The 21393-nt window shown below is 37.4% G+C and overlaps 1 protein-coding gene across 1 annotated transcript in view; it reads left to right on the forward strand.

Annotated features, from left to right (window-relative positions):
- Window positions 1-21393, forward strand: part of MCU (mitochondrial calcium uniporter) — a 166539-nt gene that overhangs the window by 122814 nt on the left and 22332 nt on the right. The window contains exons 2-3 of the mRNA XM_001363387.4: window positions 8598-8667; window positions 14937-15107. Of these exons, the coding sequence (XP_001363424.2) occupies window positions 8598-8667; window positions 14937-15107 (241 nt within the window). The remainder of the gene's footprint in view (window positions 1-8597; window positions 8668-14936; window positions 15108-21393) is intronic.

A 21393-nucleotide genomic window follows, 5' to 3' on the forward strand; every position in this document is an offset into this window, starting at 1 on the left:
ACTTGGTTATGACGGGTTTTGAATGGCATACAGAGCTTTTTGTATTAGATCCTGGATGCAGTGGGAAACCATTGGAGTTTACCGAGTTATGTGGATGACTCTCTCCTCTCTGGGTTTTTACCATCCAGGTGCAGGCCCTCTTCAACTCAAACCCGAGCTATTGCAATAGCCTTCTGGGCAATCTCTAATTCAAGTCTCTCTGGACTCCAGTTCATCCTCTACTCGGTTATCAAATTAATCTTCCTAAAACACAAGTCTGACTCTCTCTCTCTCTCTCTCTCTCTCTCTCTCTCTCTCTCTCTCTCTCTCTCTCTCTCTCTCTCTCTCTCTCTCTCTCTCTCTCTCTCTCTCTCTCTCTCTCTCCCTCTCCCTCTCCCTCCCTCTCCCTCTCCCTCTCCTCTCTCTCTCTCTCTCTCTCTCTCTCTCTCTCTCTCTCTCTCTCTCTCTCTCTCTCTCTCTCTCTCTCTCTCTCTCTCTCTCTCTCTCTCTCCCTTTCCCTTCTCCCTTCTCCCTTCTCCCTTCTCCCTTCTCCCTTCTCCCCCCACACACACAGAGGTTCCATGATCAAATATAAAATCTTTTGGGGGGGAGATTTTAAAGGCCTTCATATCCTGGCCCCTTCTGTCTTTCTAGTCTTCTTAATACCTTTCTCCAATGACACTGGCCTCTTTGCTTTTTCTTGCATATGACCATCCATCTTCCAGTTAGGAACATTTTTAGTCATTGTCTCCCATGCCCAGAATTCTTTTCCTTCCTCATCTTCTGGCTGCTTTCAAGTCCCAACTAAAATTTATCTTCTCTGAGAAGCTTTTCCCAATCCTTCCTTTTGAGACTCCCAATTTATTCTGTGTGTATTATGTTTGTACATAATTGTTCGTATATTCCCCATCAGACTGTGAGCATCTTGAGAATAGGGACTTGGATTTTTTTTTGCCTTTCTCAGTATCCTCAGTACTTAGCATTGTGCCTGGCCCATAGTAATTGCTTAATAAATTCTAATTAACTTGACTCTCCCTCCCCCCACTTCCTTATTTCACATCACTCAGATGTGTTCCACTACTATCTCCTTCACTGCAGCTCCAAATGATGAGGTGGCCCTTCTCCTTGCCAAAGCAAACATTTCTACATGCACAAGTAATCAATCCCATTCCATCCTGAATTCTCCAGGAGATTCCCCCTTTTATCATCTTTGCTTTCTCACCTTCAGTCGCTTCTTAATTGGAGAGGCAAATGCAAACATAAAGGATAAATTGGAGATAATTTCAGAGGGAAGGCACTAGCATTTAGGGAAATTAGGAAAGAAAGACTTCTTGCAGACTGAGTCTTGAAGAAAGCAATGGGAAGCTAGGAGATGAAGATTAGAAAAGAGAATTACTATCTACTTCCCTATTGCCTACAATATATGCTTATTTCTTCCCCATCCTCAAAAAAACCTTCTCTTGAGACATACATCCCTGTTATTATCCCTTAGTTGGCAAATATCAAGCAGGTGATCTATAATAGGTGCCTCAACTGTTCTCACTCTTAACTCTTGGCAGTCTGGCTTCTGACTTCATCATTAAACTGATACTATCTGCTCCAAAATTACCAATGTTCTCAGTTCTCATCCTCTCTAAAGTCTTTGGCACTGCAGACCACCTTATTCTCCTTGATATGCTTTACTCAGTAGGTTTTCATGGCACTGATCTCTTCTGGTTCTCTTTCTTTCTATCTGACCTCTCAGTCGCCTTTCTAGGATTTTCATCCAGATCACATTTGTTAATCATTAATGTCCTGGTCCTGCTTCTCTCTGGATACTATCATAATTGACTATTTCTTCAGTTCCCATGATTCAGTTATCATCTCTATGGAAATGATTCTCAGATCTATTTATCCAGCCCCAACCTGTCTGCTAACCTTTAGTCTCACACCTCCAGATTCATCCTGTTGCATACCTTTAACTGGATATGTTATAGACATCTTAAACTCTGCATGTCCAGAACTGAACTCATTATCTTTTCCCCCTAAATCCTCTTATCTTCCTAGATTCCCTGTTTCAGTGGGCATTGGGTGCTCTTTTCCTATTAATAAATTTATAATTTTTCCTTATATTAAATGACCATCCTAGTCACTTAGACTAGCATCCAAGGTGTCATGTTTGATTCCCTACTGCCACCTCTATCCTCCTATAACTGATCAGTTCCCAAATCCTACCTTTTCTACCATCATCCCTCTTTTATACTCCTTTTCTCCTCTGGCACTGCCATTTTTCTGCTTTTTGTCCTTATTCATCTCAGGCTTTGGACTATTGGCAATAGCTATAGTTGCTGGTGGGTCTGCCTTCCTTAGGTCTCTCCTTATTCCAATCTCTCCTCCACTCAACCACAAATGTGATTTTCTTAAAACACAAGTTTGACATGTTTCCCTTACCTCCACCCCAATAAATTCGAGTGGCTCCCTATCACCTTAGGATCAAATACTAAATCCCCTGTTTGGCATTCAAAGTCCTTCATAACCTGTATTGGCCTCCTATATTTCCAGGTTTCTTACATTTTATTTCCCAAAACTTTCCTTTCAATCTAGTGACACCAGCCTCCAGGCTGTTCCACAAAAAAAAGATGCTATGCTTCCTGGCTCTGAGCATTTTCTCTGGCTGTCTCCAATGCCTGGAATGCTCTCCCTCCTCATCATCTCTACCTCACCTCCTTTGAGTTTCAACTAAAATTCCATCTTCTGCAGTAAGCTTTTGTCAGCCCTGAATTCTAGTGCCTCCATTAGTTCCTTTTTATTCTGTAGATCACTTGTTTTTGTATATCTATTCCTTATTCTATTGTGAGGTCCTTGATGGCAGGAACTCTCTTTTGCCTCTTTTTGTATCGCCAGCACTCACTCAGTTCTACATCTCTGTTCATTGGAAATTACTTTCTTTGGTGAACATCTTCTCCATTTTGTACCTTTTCACCTTCATCGCCATCTTTGCTCTGTCTAAAGAGAAAGCCCCGTGCTTAGATCAGAGCAGACACACACTCTCTGGAAAGGATAATGAGCAGTTTTGTTGGAAATCACATGGCAGATGTATCACAGGGGGAAGAAACCCAAGGAAAGGATTCCTTCTCCAGAGTCTGCTTGGAATTCAGAGACAAGAGCTTCCAATATGATGCCATCTTCCTTATGGACTTTGGGAAAAGGTCTCTCGTGAGCTTTAGATTTCAAGTGGTGAATTAAAGGTTGGAGAGGAGGGGAGCTATTTGAGGTGATAGACTATTCTGGAAAATTTCTCTGATGTTTGAGTATAAATTCTTCCAAATCCTACTAATAATTTTATCAAAAGTAGACTAGCCAGACGTCAAAACAAACAAACCCTGGGTTTTATTCCAGCACATCAACTATCTCATTGTGTGGCATTGGGTACATTGGCCTCTGAAATGCTTTGAGTCTCCATTTAGGAGGTAGGATAGAGGATTTGTCCCCTTAGCCTCTGAAATCTTCTGATTTGACTCCTGTTATTCAGCGGGACTGGATCTTACTAGTCTGTGGTATAAGACACAAGGAAAAAGAAAAAAGAAAAAAAAAGACCCAAGGAACAAAATCTGATCAGTAACAGTGAGATAGAAAAGTATTGTTTGGGTTTGAAATGATTAAAATAATTTGCCTTTTAAAAAAAGTTAATCTGTTGAACAGAATCAACTATCATTAAACATCTCCAAGTAAAAATGACCTCCCTTGTCCTTTCCCTCTGTCCTTAACTGTGCTCATTTGGAATCTGATTTATCCAAATGAATCTGGCTTCTATACTGGGGGGGGGGTATCTATGGACTCTGTACCACGTGGAAACAAAAGACGGGCCAAACTTATGTGGCAGCAGATGAAGAGGGAGGTGAGAGTAGTTACCTCCCTCTGTACCAAAGCTGAATTCCAGCATGCTTTCCTATTCTCAGGCAGAAAGGAACATCAGCTGTTACTGAGTTCAACTCAGCCAAACTGATTGCTTTAAAAGAAAGTGGAATCTAATGGAAAGAGCTCTGGACTTCTGAGGCCAGGAGGTGTGGGGTTAACTTCATCTGGAAAAAAAAGTTGGTTGGTTCTCTGCCTACCTCACCCAGAGTTATGAGAAAAGCATAAAGCACTGAGCTTTTCTGTTTTGTTATACCTGTTCTTTTCTCTGTGTGTGTATCTATACCTACAAATATGTGTCATTTATATTCTAAATTACATATAAATCGGTTATATTTCCCTATGAGAGGAACATTAATAGTGTCATAAACCATTAACTATTGTATTTGTCATGAGTAGTATACCAGTTTTCTCTCCTTGTGCCCTAGAGCAGTTTGGGAATGGGCCCAGTTCTTGGAATTAACTAAAATAACTAAGAATATGGAGGGAGAAATGATTAGAATGTACACATTGGCCAATGTGTGAGGCACTATGAAAAGTGTATTTAAGTTCAAAGTATTTTGACTGTTCACTCTAATATGTCATTCACATTTTGTTGCTCTTCTTACTTTCACCTTTGATTAATAGTCAACTGATGCTTGTCATTGCTGTAGACTCTCATAGTAGAGAAGAAAAATCTTAGAAATTCAGAAAATATTCTTTAATAAGTACAACATTTATTTTTTAAGTAAGTATAGTGACTTGTTTCTAATAGGTAGGAATGTAATTTCCCATCAAGACCTTGAACTTTTTAAAATATATGAATAGATAGCATTAGCAGAACACCTGGAAGAGTGCAGAGTCCGTTTTTGGTGGGACCCCCCCCCCCGAAAGACTTGTAACGTTCTTTTCTTTCCTAAAGAAAAACCAGTAGAATGTTGTAAACACCCACCACTGGTACAAACAGTACATGATGGCTTCCCAGATAATACTCCAAAACATTAACAATCCATAACACCATCTGTCTGGGTAATCCCATGACTGATGCAGACCAAGACCTCCTCTGTGACTTAGATGGTCTTGATGAGTCGCTATGGCCAAAAAAATTCCTTTTCCTAATTTAGCCAGATTGATCCTCAGATAACTTACACAGTCCATCGACAAACCCATATTTGAAGGCTTTATCCCTTCGTGTGGGACCTGCACTCCAGAGAGGCACATGGCTGTCCAGGCCACACACCGCACAATCTGAGGCACTGGAAAAGGATATTATTATTAGCCAAACTGGATGAGGAAAAGAGAATGACAGTTAAAAATGTGAGAATTAAGAAGGCAAGAATTGGAGCTGGAAGAGCCATTAAAGATGAACTAGTCTAACCTCTTCACTTTACAGAGAAAGAAAGTCACCAAAAATAGAAAGATGGGTTAGATGACAGAAGACAACTTCATTTTCCTTCAGCTTATCTTTTTGGTACTAGTGACTGGTATATAGTTAATACTTAATGAATATTGATTAATTGAAACGAACACACAAATTCTTTTTGCATCTTTATCCTCAATCTAAAGTTACCTGCCTCTATTAATAAAAGCAAGAAGTAAGACTTCCCTGTGTCATTGTTTGTAGTTCTTGTTAACAGATTTTGGCCCTTAAAAGTGGCCCCTAAAAGTCATATCACTCTCACCTTTTATTTGACCACAAGTGAGGTGAATATTAGGCATGCCCATAAGTAAAAATGTGGCCCAGTAGACCGATAAAATATTGGTGGAATAATAAATAATAATAATAACTTGTATTTATATAGAAGTTGCCATTTATAGGAATCATCTTTCTACTTACTTTTTCTATTTTCTCTCCCTCATCCATACCTTTAAAGTTTATAGAAAAATTGGTGAATGTACTTTATATTTCAGTGCTAGGAAAAAACAAAATCATTAGAGCAACTGATTTGTGACTTCTTCTAAGATACAGAATTTATTCTCATATTGTGAGGTGTTTTTTTCCTATTACCTATGTTTTATTGGCAACCAAGAACAAAGGAATTACTGGAGAAAATATTAATAGCAACCACCCACCACCCCAGTTATTCACCACTATATGTCTACCAAAAATCAAGTATGGAAACCACAGGTGGAAGTTCACTTGCAACTTGAATAAAGGTGGAAAATAAGATTTCTTGTAACAAGATTTAACATTTCTAAATTAAGGAGCCTGGTTTTCTTTAGCTACCATATATTTGAAGAATTTTTTTATGCTGTGGCTTATTTATTTTTTTAAATAAGAAAATCATGTACTTTCTTGATTTTTTTCCTAAGCCCAGGGTGATAGTTTGGAATCTAATGCAAATGGAGAATTGGGGAAATTGAGAGTTCTATGCTTGTCATAGGAGACTTCAACTATCCACCAAAGCTCTCAATAAAATACATTTGAAGAATTTTATCTGTATTTCTCTTTATAACTCCCCCCCCCAACAAAACAGGAGGATAATTTTATTAAAAATCAATAAAGTGTGAGCATATATGCCTAACCTTCTGATATCTTTATATGAGTGGATCTGGAATAAGTTTGAGAATCCATTGACTTAAAATAATAATTCCCTTTACTTTTGCTTCCCCCAAAATACATTATTAAAAAGTTGAAATTAGGAGAGAGAAAAAAATCACACCAAAACAGAATTGTAGATCTCATGAAGTAGCTGACGAATATAGGTTCCAGTCTTTTGATAACTGGGTCTCAATGACATTAACTTTCAAAACTGCCAAATTCCATTTCTTTACTCCATCCAAACTATCACATTCACCCTGTTGCTTTGACTTAGACACCATACTGTTGAATTGGAGACATGTACAGAGTGGGTGCATAGACTTCAGCCAGATGCTAAGGCTAGAGAGACCTGAGGTTCCCTTGACACATTCTAGCTATTTGACTATGAGCAAGGTACAACTGTCAATTGCCCAGGCAACTCTATAAAAATACATTGTAGATGAGCATGGAGCATCCATACCAAGAGACCTTGATACAGATGGAATCGGAGCTCTACCTTTTCGCCCACCACCAAGAGAGTATAATGTAATTTCTCTGAATAATATATGTTTGAAACAGTATCCAACTGCTTTACATCCAGAATTTTCTAACTCTAGTGAAGATGCAAACTTTGGTATTAAAAAGAATACAGAGTACCAACAAGATGGCTTTCTTTCTCTCTCTCTCTCTCTCTCTCTCTCTCTCTCTCTCTCTCTCTCTCTGTCTCTCTCTGTCTCTCTCTCTGTATCTCTGTCTCTGTCTCTTTCTCTCTCTCTGTCTCTGTCTCCCCCCCTCTGTCTCTGTCTCTCTGTCTCTCTGTCTCTCTCTCTCTCTGTCTCTCTCTCTGTCTCTCTCTCTGTATCTCTGTCTCTGTCTCTTTCTCTCTCTCTGTCTCTGTCTCCCCCCCCTCTGTCTCTGTCTCTGTCTCTGTCTCTCTCTGTCTCTCTGTCTCTGTCTGTCTCTGTGTCTCTGTCTCTGTCTCTGTCTCTCTCTCTCTCTCTCTCTCTCTCTCTCTCTCTCTCTCTCTCTCTCTCTCTCTCTCTCTCTCCCCACCCCCATGGGTGAAAGTATAATGCAGGCATTGGACACACACACACACACACACACACACATATATATATATAGAGAGAGAGAGGATATTTGTATCAGTACCTATTCTCAATTGTTTGCAGAATATTTCAGAAGAAAAGTAACAAATCAATACTTATTACTTAGGAAAAACTGGAACACAAAATGATGTACGGAAATGTAGCACATTTGCAGAAGACAAAAAATCCTGTATTATAAGGCTAGGAAAAAGCCAGAGAACATGAGTTATAATGCTTCCCAGTTATAATATGGGATAGTGGGTTAAGTACTAGGCTTGGCACAGGTATCAGGAGATACATGAGTTAGAATCCTGACTCAAGCAGAGGTTATCTAACTTGTGGGAGTGATTTAACTACAGAATTTCCAGATGCTCTGCTGGGTGTGGGGATAACCATGGTACCTCCTCTACAGGGTTGTGATGAAATGATCTCCAGGAAGGATGTGTACAAACCGCTTTGCCCTTATGACCCAAGTAATCTCACATTGTAACATCCTGAACCTCAGTTTCTTCATGTTCTTTTTTCTTAAATATTTTCCCAATTACATGTAAAAACAAAATCTATTTTATTAATCAGTACTGAGTACTTCTTCCTCAATGAGTATATTTTTCTTTCCATTTGCAAAATGCCCTTCCAAGGCACAGAAGGTGGTGGGTGGGAGGGAACCCAAGGACTGAACATGGCTGTCTGAAGCCAAAAAAGAGAATATGGAGGTTCTAACTTCTCTCTGAATACTATACCCAATAATAAAATGAAAAGGGCACAGGTAGTTATAATTTATACAGCACCCACCTTGTGCCAAGAACTGTGCTAAGAACTTTACAAATATTATCTTATTTGATCCTCACAATAACCCTGGAGTTAGGGATTACTATTAACCCCATTTTACAGATGAAAAAAACTAAGTCAAATAAAGGTTGAATGACTTGCCTAGGGTCATACAGCTAGTGAGTGTCTGGTCAGATTTGAACCCAGGATCTTCTGGTTTTAGGTGCTACACTTAGTAGGCCTAAAAACTAGACCAATGGGAAGGAGAATGAATACTTCTTACTTTAGACTAAAGAGTTCTAGAAGTTAGGAAATAACCTTGATGTTAGATGTCATAATAATAAGTCTCTTCTCTTTGCCTTCTCCAGGTGCACCAGAGGCTCTCTTCCTGGCAGCACTTAAGGGTTTTCTATTGCAGTACGGCAGTGCCCTCTGATGGTAAGTTTTGGCAAATCTGTTCCATGTCATCTTCTTCTGTCCCTCCTCCCATGCAGTTGGCTAGCCATTGGCCTCTTAGACTTGCAGAGGCTTTGGCACCCAGGACAATGGTGATCAAGATGGAGAAAGAAAGTATTGGCCATGGTGTGAGCAGGACCCACTATTCTCATTGACAGGAATTGTTAGAGTGTTTAAAGATGGAGTCGAAATCAAAGAAGAAAGTGGCACATTAATGAAATCTTCGTGTAGGGGGTCTTTTCTAGTCTGTTCTTTTCTAGATTTTCTCCTGTTTTTTTAGGGGGGTTGGAGGATGTGGTTTCTTGGTAGATCATAGAACTGCCATGTTCTCATCCCTTGTTGGCATAAGATCCCAACAGAATCCATTCCATTTTCTGCTGCTGCTTCTTCAGGATATTTTTCTCCATTCAGTGCTTTTAGAGATGAGAAGAGAATGAGCAAATGTTGGGGGAATTAAACAATATTATTTAGTAACCATGTGCTGTTCATCATCTAAAGAGGTGATGCCACATACTCGCTATTGGTAGGACGTATTTGAAACCCAACTGAAGGTAGCAGTAGATTTCTTTAGGAAATGATGGGTTGAGTTCCATTTCCAAGTAGGGATGGATTTGGGCTGAGCCACCATTCAGCTGTGTGCCAGTAGCACATGTTTACAATGCAGTTGCTTGGGTTAAGACTGGACACAGTTTGTACATTCTTAGATGGAGATCAGACTGGGACTTTGGTCTTATTAGCGCCAGCCCCTGTGTGTAGCAAGTATCCAAGAAGCTCCTATAAATGGAGAGGGAAAGGCAGGGAAGATGGAGGCAGAAGGAGCATCAGCTGACGGATCTGGAAGGTTTGGTCATCTATAGAGAACCTTGTATTTATTCATCTGGCTGTGGTGCACCTGGACAAAATTTGAAAGGCAATAGAGAGAACAAGGTAGAAACAAAGTAGAAAACAGTGCATCTAAGTGGTCTTTTTTTCTCCCTCCATGGGCATAACTGCCACTGAAAGAGTCACTGCATTGTAGAAGGGCTGAAAGCAGGTTTATTTTGCAGTTGATAAAGGACTATTTCTGAAAGACTATGGGGAAGGGGCAGCTTAGGAGTCCAGAAGACCTGGGTTCAAATCTGAGCTCAGAAGCTTCCTAGCTGTGTGACAGTGGGCAAGTCACTTTACCCCAATTGTCTAGCCCTTGCCCTTCTGTCTTAGAGGTATTAACTAAGACAGAAAGTAAAGGTTTTTTAAAAAAAGGTTATCTGCTAAAGGATCTGTGAGGAGACATGAACTAGCCTCACAGGACAAGAATGAACAGTTAGATTGAATTCTAAACTAATAAGGAAAAGGTAAAAGCAGGAGCCAGGATCACTATTACTTACCTCAGCTTTAATAAGAGATGTTGTTCCTGAAAATCCCACATCTTAAATTTCCTGCTCGCAAGCCAATAAAACCATAGAGTGCTTAGAGTCAGGGAGAGTTCTAATTTCTGCCTCTAATACTTAAGAGTTGTGTGAACCTCTCAAGTCCTTTGAACTGTTTTGAACCTCAGTTTTCCTCATCCAAAAAATGAAAATTACGGTGCCTACTTTACAGAGTTCTGGAGATTCCAATGAGATAATGTACACGACTGAATTCTGTATACATGTCTACTGCCTTACCAAGTAAAAAAAGTCTCATTTCAATCCAATAAACCAGAGATCGATTGGCAAATGTACAGTGTGGTATTGTGGGAGATGCAGAAATGAAGGTCCCTACCCACGAGGTACTTAGAATCAAATTGAGCAAAGAAGAAAAAGTACACAAATGGCTAAGTATTTGACAAGAATGACAAGAATGTAGCGCTGGCTCCTAGTGATTTGTGAAACCCAAATAAAGATTGAGATAGGTTTTCCTGGGGCATTAGAATGTTCACAATGAAAAGGTCACCTCAGAAAATGGTGATAGTACTCATTTTTTGGCCAACAGTTCAAGTCAAAAATCTAAATACTTCTTTTTTTTTTTTAGTCTTTAAAATTTTTTTATTTCATTAATTAAATACTTCTTTTTTGAAAAATCCAAAAAAAATTGTTTTAATGTTTTCTGTTGCCTTAATGACTATGTTCTTTAGCAAATCAAAGTTTGGTTGAGAGAAAAGTATGCCAAGTAGAATATGTCTTTATATGGCTGTCCATTATTTAATTATGTATGAGGGCAGCTAAGTTTTGCAGTAGATACAGCTCTACTCTTGGAATCAGGAAAATGTGAGTATAAATCCCATCACAGACACTAGCTTTGTGCCAGTTACTTAACTATTAAACCTCAGTTGCTTCATCTATAGAATAACAGTAATTACAGCATCTCCTTCACAAAGTTGTGAGAATCAGAGATAATATATGAAAAAGTGCTTCATAGATCTTACAAGTGCTATATCAGTGTTTGCTATTATTGTTGTTGCTGTTACCATTATTATCATCATCCTACGTGATTCATGCAGACAAGAAAGGTTAGTGTATTTGATTTTTGGAATAAAATTAAGTCTTCAGCAAAGCTCTGTTGACTAATAAAATTTATGGAAGAGTTATGGGGGCGGCTAGATGGCTCTATAGATTGAGAGTCAGATTTAGAAACTGGTCTCAAGCACTTTCTAGCTTTGTGACCTTGGACAAGTCACTTAACTCCCATTGTCTAGCCCTTACCACTCTTCTGCCTTAGAACTGAAATTTACTATCTATTCTAAGATAAAAGATAGGGGTCAGCTAGCTAGGCTCAGTGGCCTTGAGCTGGGAGGTCCTGGGTTCAAATCTTGATTCTTAGCTATGTGACCCTGAGCAAGTCACTTAACCCCCATTGCCTAGCCCTTACTGTTCTTCTGCCTTGGAGGCAATACACAGTATTAATTCTAAGATGAAAGGTAAAGATTAAAAAAGAAAAGTTATGTGACATTTACATCTTTATGATGTATGACAAAATAGAGCAGTTGAATGCTTAGGGTTATCCATATTTATCTCGATGAGTCAAGAGGCATATTGTATGTTGACTATGTGCCAGATACTCTGCCAAGTGTTGGAGTCACAAAGAAAGACCAAAGAAGTGCTCTGGGAGTTCACAGCCTGCCAAGAGAGACCACACACACAAACACAGGGATATAACAATAAATATAGAAAGGCCAGAGTGGGAAGAGTGACCAGCAGAAGGTGCCAGCATTAAGGGGGTCGGGGGAAAGCCCTCTTTTAGAAGGTGAAATTTTAACTGAGACTTGAAAGGAGAAGCAGCAGAGATGAAGAAGGAGAGAAGTCCTGGCATGGTAGATGCCAGTGAAAACTCTGGGTCTAGAGAGGTTGGTTATCTTGGGTGAGGAATACTACCAGGGCTAAAGATGCTGGACTGCAGTGTACAGTTTTGTTTTATTTTGTGGGTAGGAAAAATCAATTTGTTGCTAAGGCTAGCAATAACCAATAAATTAATTGGACCATGATTTCCCTCAATGATCCAAGAAATATTCATTTAGCCTCTTGAGTCATTTTGTAAGTTCATTCTTTCATTAGTTTATTTTAAATTTAATATACTTTTTAAATTTTTTACCATGGTTATGTGATTCTTATTGTCTCCCTCTCCTCTTCTCTCCCCACACTTGGAGTTAACAAATGATTCCATGCAGTGTACAGTTTGTAAGGGATGTCAGAAAACTGGACAGGCAGCATGGGTCCAAGTTATACACCAGACACCAGACAATTTTGTATTTAATCTGTAGGAAAGAGGGAGTTCCTGGAGTTTACTTATAATATGCTCGGATTTGCCCTTTAGAAGATGAATTTGACAGCTTAGTTTAAGATTTGTATGGAACATCCATTTCAAGATGTTTTCAAGGCATTAGAAGGGGCAAGAATGGAAGTCAGGATAAAGAGATCTGGAAATTATCTCTGGAGAGATGATCATTCAACCTCCAGGAGCTGCTGAGATCACCAAGTGAAATAGCATAAAAGGAGAAATTCTTAACTTTGGAAAGAGCGGGTCTGGTTAAATGATGAGATCAGAAACCATACTGCAGAGAGTTGAGACAAATTTGAGGAAGGGAAGTGAAAGAAAGCACTGATTGTAGATGGGCTTCTCAAGTTTAGCCACAAAATGGAGGAGAGATGGGGACAGTAGCTAGCAGGGTGAGATGGATGAAATGACAGTTTTCAAAGATGGGGAGACATGAGCAGGTTTGTTGGTAGTAGGAAAGCAGCCAGTAGACAGGGAGAGATTGAAGAAAAGCAGGGATGACTGGAGGCACAATCTGCTAGATAAGATGAGATGGAATGGGATTTCTTGTGCCTGGAAATGAAAAAGGGAGGAGGTATGTGTGAGAAATTGTGTATGTAGAAACAATAGATTGTGAGTGTGGTGAATAAGAAAATGATGAGGCCATCAACAGAAACAAGGATGTCAGGAGGAAGAGCTGATGTAGGGGAAGATGCTTAGTTTTAGAGCTTAGTTTTAGACAGTGAAAGTGCTGAAAACTAAAGCTGTTTGTTGCCATTCATTCCTAAATCTGGAATTATTTTGTGCTCTCAAGTGCCTCTGAGTTTCTATGCCACTTTGGGGGACATTACAATACATCACATATGGCAGTCGGTGACCGGGATTTAGTCTTTTTTTTTTTATTGTACATCTGTTGTCCAAAGACCAGCCTGGATAATTTAGGATAGGCTCATCACTTCGTTGGCTATAGACTGATCATATTTTTTAGTTAACAGCAACTCATAAATAACAATTTATTGTGATATATGTGGTTCAATCCTCATTTATGGAGTGTGTTTCCATTGATGAAATCTCATATCCTTGAAGTGTCAAAACCAAATTATAAAGGAAAAGGAACCCAACCAAGCAGCTAGTTGGTATAATTTTCCCTTAAAATCAGTATCTTTTTTGTGTATGCTGGCATCTGGCTCTTGTCATCCCATGTGTTTTTATATCCATATATTTTGACTTGGCTTCAACTAGAAACTATTTCAAAAATTCATAAATCCAACAAAATTTTGTGTGGCTGGCTGCAAATTAGGAAAGAGAACTACATTCAAATCAAATTTGGAGAGAGTAAGGAGGCCTGAGAATGCAACTCATTGGTAATCCATCCTATTAAAGGCATAGAATTGGGAGGCAGGTGGTCATTTGTAGAAATCTGGAAGTAAATTAGTTTCACCAGACCATAGATTATGGGAAGGGGAGTAATGTGTAGTTTAGTTTGCAAAAGGAGGTTGTGGAGGGCTTGAAATGTCAAACAAGAGTTTGTATTTGATCCTCTAAGCAATAGGGAGCCATTGGATCTTTTTTAAGCAAGGGAGTGACATGATTAGACTTGTCTTTTATAAATATTACTGTGGCCGTGATTTTATTCTGTGGAATAAAAATTGCAGAAGGGATAGATTTAGGGCAGGGAGACCTAATAATGAGGATGCTCTACAATCATCCAGGTGAGAGATGATAAGGACCCGAAGGAATATGGTGGTTATGTGAGTAGAGAGAATCCAGATGTAGGAGATGTGGTGGAAGTGGAATTTAACAAGACTTGGCTAATGACTGGACATGGGGAGTGAGAGAGTCTGAACTTGGGTGACTACATTATGGTGCTCCCCTCTACAAAAAAGTCAACTAAAGAAGGGTGGATTTTAGGGGAAAGATAGTAAATTCCATTTGGATGTGTTGAGTTTGATATATATATATATATATATATATATATATATGCAGTTGGAAATGAGCAAGAGGAAACTGGTGATATGGGATGGGAGTTCTTATGGGAATATAGGAATCTTGGCTATAAAGGTATTCAATAAATAATTGTTGAAAGCCTAAATTCTCAGATGGCAGTCTGTGTTGGAAGGGTAACATCCCTTATGAATCTCAGGAGCAGAATATAATAACACATGCCTCCCCCAAGTTGAAAGTAAACACTTGAGTCTCATCCAGCACACTAATCATCTGCTTAATTAAATCCAGGGGTCTGAATGAGAACAGGAATGCCTACCTATAGATACAAGGGTCTTCTGCAAAGATACCCTTGCCTTTGTTCAGGTTTCCTTGTTTTCCTCTAAAATCAACTGTGTCTGTTTGATCTTTCATTGCCTTGTTGCTAGAATATCTGCAGTTTAAGATAAAAAGAGGCACTCATTAAAATAATGCACGTACTTATGTGATAATAAATACTTTGTAATATAAGGGAATGGTAAAGGGTAGCTGTAATTGTATGATGATTAAGAGAGGTCTTATGTTCCTTTTTGTTGTATGTTATTTTTTCCCATCAGAAGTAACAGTGATTTACCAAAATGGGTTACCTGTGATATCTGTGAGGCTACCATCCCGGCGTGAGCGCTGTCAATTCACACTCAAACCTATTTCAGATTCTGTTGGTGTATTTCTACGACAGCTTCAAGAAGAAGATAGGGGAATTGATCGGGTAGCAGTCTATTCACCAGGTATAGTCACTTTTCATAACTATGAGCTCTCACTTGTAAACTTTAAGGAAGCCAACAGAGTTGCAATTTCTACTTAAACTTTGCAGCCCTTGTGGAAGAGTGATCTCTGGTGCATTCTGAATTCTCAGTGACTTCTCAGAGTGATTGGTCAGTTTTATCACTATACTTCACATATACTTATTGGTGGAAAATAAAACACTATATGTTTACACCTATGTCCTACCAAGGATGGGCAGTCATATTCTAATTGCTTTAGACCTTTTAATGTAAGATTTAGGCACTGGGTAAACTATTCCAATAATTATTATTATTGGGATTTCCACTTTGGAAGGATGAATTCTTAAAAATATTTTTTTAATCTAGAGTCTTTGCAGTAAGTTGGAAACATCAGGGGAAAAAACCTGTTAGCTTGAAAAGTCTATAGATTAAAGCCCCTCTTTGAAGTGTCGGAGTGAGTAGAAGAAAGACTGCAGGGCTCTTGTAGCTACTCCAGTGAGAATGAAAAAAAAAAGAGCATGAACCAACATACCAGCCGGCAATTCAGAGAAGTGAAGCAAATTCATCAAGTTTCCACATCTGTGCAAAGAAAACCTGTGAGTGAGTACTAGGAAAGAAGTCCTGGCAGAAGAGTTAGCAGAAGGCTTTTGTAGCCTACAGTGCTGTTACTCTGACGCCAAACCAGGGCTGGATAGAGCAATAATCAGAGCAGGTCCTTGAAAAATATGGTGCTCATTAGCAGATAAAACAGGGAGGCTCTACCTTCCTTCCAGAAATCCATAGAGTGTGGCTCCAGTGAAAAGTACCAATTTAAGAAGTAAGGCTGGAAAAATGAGTAAACAAGAGAAAGCACTCACTGACAGTAAAGAACTATCATGGAGCAAGAGACAAGACACAAACTCAGTAGAAAAGAATTAATTCGACATCATCTATTTGCAGTGTCAAAGAAAATGACAAATTTGCCACAGACTGTACTGAAATTTATGGAATAAATGAAGAATAAGTTTAAAAGTGGTCATGTAAATGAAATACAAGAGCTCTATAAAGAGTAAAGAATTGGAAGGAGCACAAAGAGCTTAGTGCCAAAGGTGAAAAACCGTATTACTCTGATAGCAAACTCCTTAAAAATCAGATTCAACCAGACAGATCAATCATCATACTAAAGAAATACTAGAACATAATCAAAAGACTTAAATATTATCAGAAAATGCAAATTATCTGTCAGAAACAATTAACCTGGAAAATAGGTTAGTTATAGGTTATAAAATAGGTTATAAATATAAATATAAAATATAAAAATAAAATATGTTGTAAAAATCTTCAGACTAATTGAAAACCTTGATTATTTCTTTTAAAGACCTAAATATCAATTTTTTTAAAAAATGAAAACTTCAAGACCTATTAAAACTAGAAGTCAAAATGAAAATAGAAAGAACTCACTAGTTACCCCCTGAAAGAAACCCAAAATAATTTCTTCTAGAAAAGTCATAGCCAAAACCCCAGAGGTTTTAGGTAAAAAAAAATGATGCAAGCAGCCTGAAAGAAAGAGTTCTGACACCAAGAAGTCACAATCAATATCACACAAGACCTGGAATCTACCACTATAAAGGAAAATACAGTTTTCTAGATGGCAAAAAAAGATAAATGCTTATCACCAAGAATAACTTACTCAGCAAAGCTGAATACAATCTTATGGGAGAAAAAACCCCAGAACTTTAATAAAATAAAGGACTTCCAAATATTCCTGATGAAGAGACCAAAACTGAGTAGATATTTTAAAAAGAAGTCAAGAGAAGCATAGGTAATTTGAGCAATTGGAAGGAAATTAGGTTGAAATGTTTATAGTCTAATGGGAGAGAAGAAACAAGCATCCTCTAAAAATCCTAATGTCTTCTAAGGTTAAACGGGGTATTCAGAGGGCTTGAGAGCATGTTTTGATGATCTGAAGAGAAAAAAGCAAAGGAAAGGAAAGAACAACACATCAAGGGAGGAAGAGGAGGAGAGAACAGGCTAAACATGAACTTCAAACTAGAAAAGGATGGAGTGTACACACACACACACACACACACACATATTTTGGTATTTGACCACAGTACATTACAGTACAACCCAGAAGGCAAAGTGAAAATTAGAATAATGCAAGCAGTCTGAAAGAATGAGTATTGCCACCAACAAGCAAAGATTAATTGAGATAAGAAGGGATGTAGATTCAGAGAGGTAGTAGTAATATTCAAAAAACACTATTCAGAAGGAATCTGATCAAGAAGATAATGAAGGAGGGAATCAAAGAAAATAAAGAAAGGGTAATAAACTATGACTAGAAACTAAGCAAGGAGTAGAAGAAAAGAACAGTATAATAGAAACAAAATAGAACAAATATAGATGACTAATACTGAACACACTTCCTTCTTGCTACTCTCTTCTTCATTGTAAAGAGAAAACCCAAGAAAAGGAAAAGTATAATCAGATAGGATAGAAGAAAACCCACCATTAATCATAACTGTTGACATGGATAGGATCACAGGGTAGTTAGGTGGCTCAGTGATTTTAGAGCCAGGCTTAGAGAAGGAAGGTTCTGGTTTCAAATCTGGCTTCTGACAATTACTAGCTTTTATGATCCTGGACGAGTAACTTAACCCCCATTGCCTAGCCTTTACCACTCTTCTGCCTTAGAACCAGTACACAGTATTGATTCTAAGATGGAAGGTAAGGGTTCCAAAATAAAAGCACAGATAGGATCAGATAACCCAGGATGGTAGCAAAATCTAATAATATGTTATTTACACAAAATATACTTGCCTCAGAAAAAATTGACACAATTAAAATAAAGGTCTAAAAATAAAATTGAGTATCTTTTAGTTCAGTTTTGAATTTGGGGTTCACATGAATGGAGAAAAATTTATCTCTTTATTTTCACTAATCTTTTGAAATCTAGCATTTCCTTCAATTATTGAGAAATATTACTCTGAGAAAGGAGCCATATGTTTTGCTAGACTTCCAAAATAGATCAATGACTGGAATCTATAATAAAAAATCCAATAATAAAATAAGGTTAAGAACCCATGGTTTCAATAAACTTAAAAAAGCAGAAGTAGCAATCATGATCTCAGATAAGTAACAACAGAAAATAAACAATTAAAAGAGATAAACAAGGAAATTTCATTATTTTTATAGGTACCATAAACAGTAATTTCAAAGTAATACTTTACCTAAATATTTAAAGGAGGAGGTATGTGGTTTACAGAAAGAAATAATAAAATCATAATAGTTAATGTAACCCTTTCAGACCTAGACAAATCTAATCAAAATATAAGAAAGAAGTTAAGACCTGAACATTAGGGAAATGAGATATATCTCTAGTGATTCTTAATGAGGAAAGAAAGGTATAGGTGTGCATGTGTGTGCTCTCATAGTGTGTCTGGGAGTGAGGTAATAAAGCCCTATACCAAAGTTATTATTGTATAAGTGAAGAGGATATATATAAGAGATATTATAAAGGTAGAAATTACAAAATTTGACAACAGATTCAGATATGTGGGGTGAGAGAATGATGAGTGACATCTAGGCCATGAGTCTGAGTGAAGGAAATTCAGAAGAAGCTAGGATTTGGGACAAAAAATAATGAGTTCTCTTTTGAATGTGTTGAATTTGAGATGCCCATAGCATATTGATAGACAGTTGGTGATGTAAGACTAGACTAGCTCAGGAGCAAGTGAGGGCTAGATAAATAGATGTGAGGTTTAGAGGTGATTATTTAACCCATGGGAGTTGGCAAGATCACCAAATGATATAGTATAGAGAAAGAACAACAGAGGTCCTAAAAGATGAACATTAATGAACATTAATGCACATGACTTGAATAAAGAACCAAGAAAGGAGACTTAAAAGGAGCTGTCAGATAGGCAGAAGGAGAATTAAGGAAAAGCCATCAAAAAAAGAGGAAAGGAACTCATATCAAATAGAGGAACCCATATGGTACAAAAATAATGTTATAATGGCAAAGAAGTAAAAATTGAGGGAGTGTCCATCAATTGGGGAATGGCTGTACAAATGATGGTTTATGAACCTAATGGAATACTATTGTGACACAAGAAATAAAAAGTATTGTTTCACAACAACCTGGAAAGACTTATATGAACTGATGCAGTGTGAAGAAGAACTAGGAGGACAATTTATGCACTGAAAATAACATAGTAAAGAAAAAATAACTTTGAAAGATTTAAGAACTCTGATCAGTGACCAGTCACCATCCAAAAGGCCAGTGATGAAGTATGCTTCCCACCTCTACAGAAAGATGATGCATTCAAGAATGATACATACATTTTGGACATGGGCAGTGCAGGAATTTGTTTTCCTTAGATATGATATTTGTTACAAGATTATTAGGGGTTTTTTCCCTTCCAATTGGAAGGAGAAAGGGAGTAGGAGAGAAGGAAAATAAATTCTTGTCAAATTTTTGTTAGATTTTTTAAAAATCCCCTTTACCAAAAAAACCCCACATAACTATTTTGAACAGTTGTATGCCAACAAAACTGACAGTTTAACAGATGAATATGTACAAAAAATATAAAATACCTACATTATAAGAACAAGAATTAGAATATTTAAATAATCATGTTCCTGAAAAAGAAATGGCATAATAAATCACCAAAGAAAAAATCCTTAAACCAGATGGATTTACAAATTAATTCTATCAAACATTCAAAAATGATTTTAATATTTCATTGATATTTGCAAAACTAGGAAATGAAAGAATCTGAACAAATTTCTTGTATCATACAAATATAATCTTGATACCTAAATGAGGGAGAGTCAAAATAAAGGGAAAAGTATATCCCAAATTAATTCAATGCAAAAATTTTAAGTAAAATATTAGCAAAAAGGCTACAGCCAAATAATATAAAAAAGATCATGCAGTATAACTGGTTGGATTTTTACCAGGAATGCAAGTTCAGTATCAAAGGAAAACCAAAAACATAATAGACTGTATTAATTTTTAAAACAATCTAAATTACAAAATTATATCAATACAGAAAAAGCTTTTGATACAATTAAGCACCCATTTCTATTTTTAAAAAAACAACTAAAAGCAAAAGAATAAGTGGATCATTACATAATTTGATAAAGAGTAAATTGTTGGTAGACAAAGCTCCCAAACTATCATCCAATATCATAAATTTAGGAACCAGTGAGAGTTTATTGAGTTCCCATTGAGGGAGCTTCACCCTCAGAAGCAAAAACTCTCCAAAGAACATTAGGATAAAACATCCAGGTTTTGATTTAAGCAGAAAGTGGAATTGGGTATTATGTGCCTTAGGATTAGCCCGAGCAGTTGCTGGAGGTTCACAAGAGTAGGCATAAAGGAGATGGTATCTCTGGCTCTAGGTTAACTATCTCTTGTAACTCTGCCCTCCCTAATAAATAGGACTGTCCTTGCTGTTCTAACAGTAGAGGAAGTCATAGACAGGAGTCCAGGATAGTGGCTGCAATACAAACAGTTAGGGACAAGATAGAGAAAGTACAGACAAAATGAAGTTACTTTCTCAGCTACCTGCAGTATCTATCTAGTGTTATATGTAATAGTGATAAAAGAGATTCTTATCCTTTAAGATCCTGGGGAAAGCAGGGATGCACAGTATTACCACTGACGTTTGACATAGTACTAAAACTAGGAGCCATAAAAATAGGACAAGTAAAACAAATTGAGGGAATAAGGATAGTCAAAGAGGGGAAAAAATTATTTTTGCATACATAATAATCTGTGTAGAGTACACTAGAGTGACAGCTCGAAGATTAATGGAAACAATAACTTTAGCAAAGGAACAAAATATAAAATAAACTTACACAAATCATCAGCCTTTCTATATAGTATCAACAAAGCACAGCGGGAAGAGCTAAAAAGACAAATATTCTATCCAAATTCTATCCAAAATAACTACCGAGTCAATGACGTTTGTGAGCTGACTTCAAAATACTCTTATGAATGTAATGACAAAACACTTTCTAGAAATAAAGGTAGAACTAAATATGGGGAGACATTAATTCCTAATGACTGAACTGTGTCACTATAGTAAAGGTGACAATGCTAACCCAATTGATTTATTTGTTTTATGCTATACTCTGGAGCAACAAAAGGTCCATATTTTCCAGAGAAATGATAAAAAGAAAAACACAGGAAGGAAAGGAACATAACAACACTTTATCTCAAACAATACTACAAAGCAATAGTTAGAAAAATGATTTAGTACTGATTAAAAAAAAAAACTCGACCTGGAACAACCAATTCAAT

The sequence above is a fragment of the Monodelphis domestica genome, chromosome 1 (assembly GCF_027887165.1).
Source record: "Monodelphis domestica isolate mMonDom1 chromosome 1, mMonDom1.pri, whole genome shotgun sequence".
Classification (NCBI taxonomy): Eukaryota; Metazoa; Chordata; class Mammalia; order Didelphimorphia; family Didelphidae; genus Monodelphis; species Monodelphis domestica.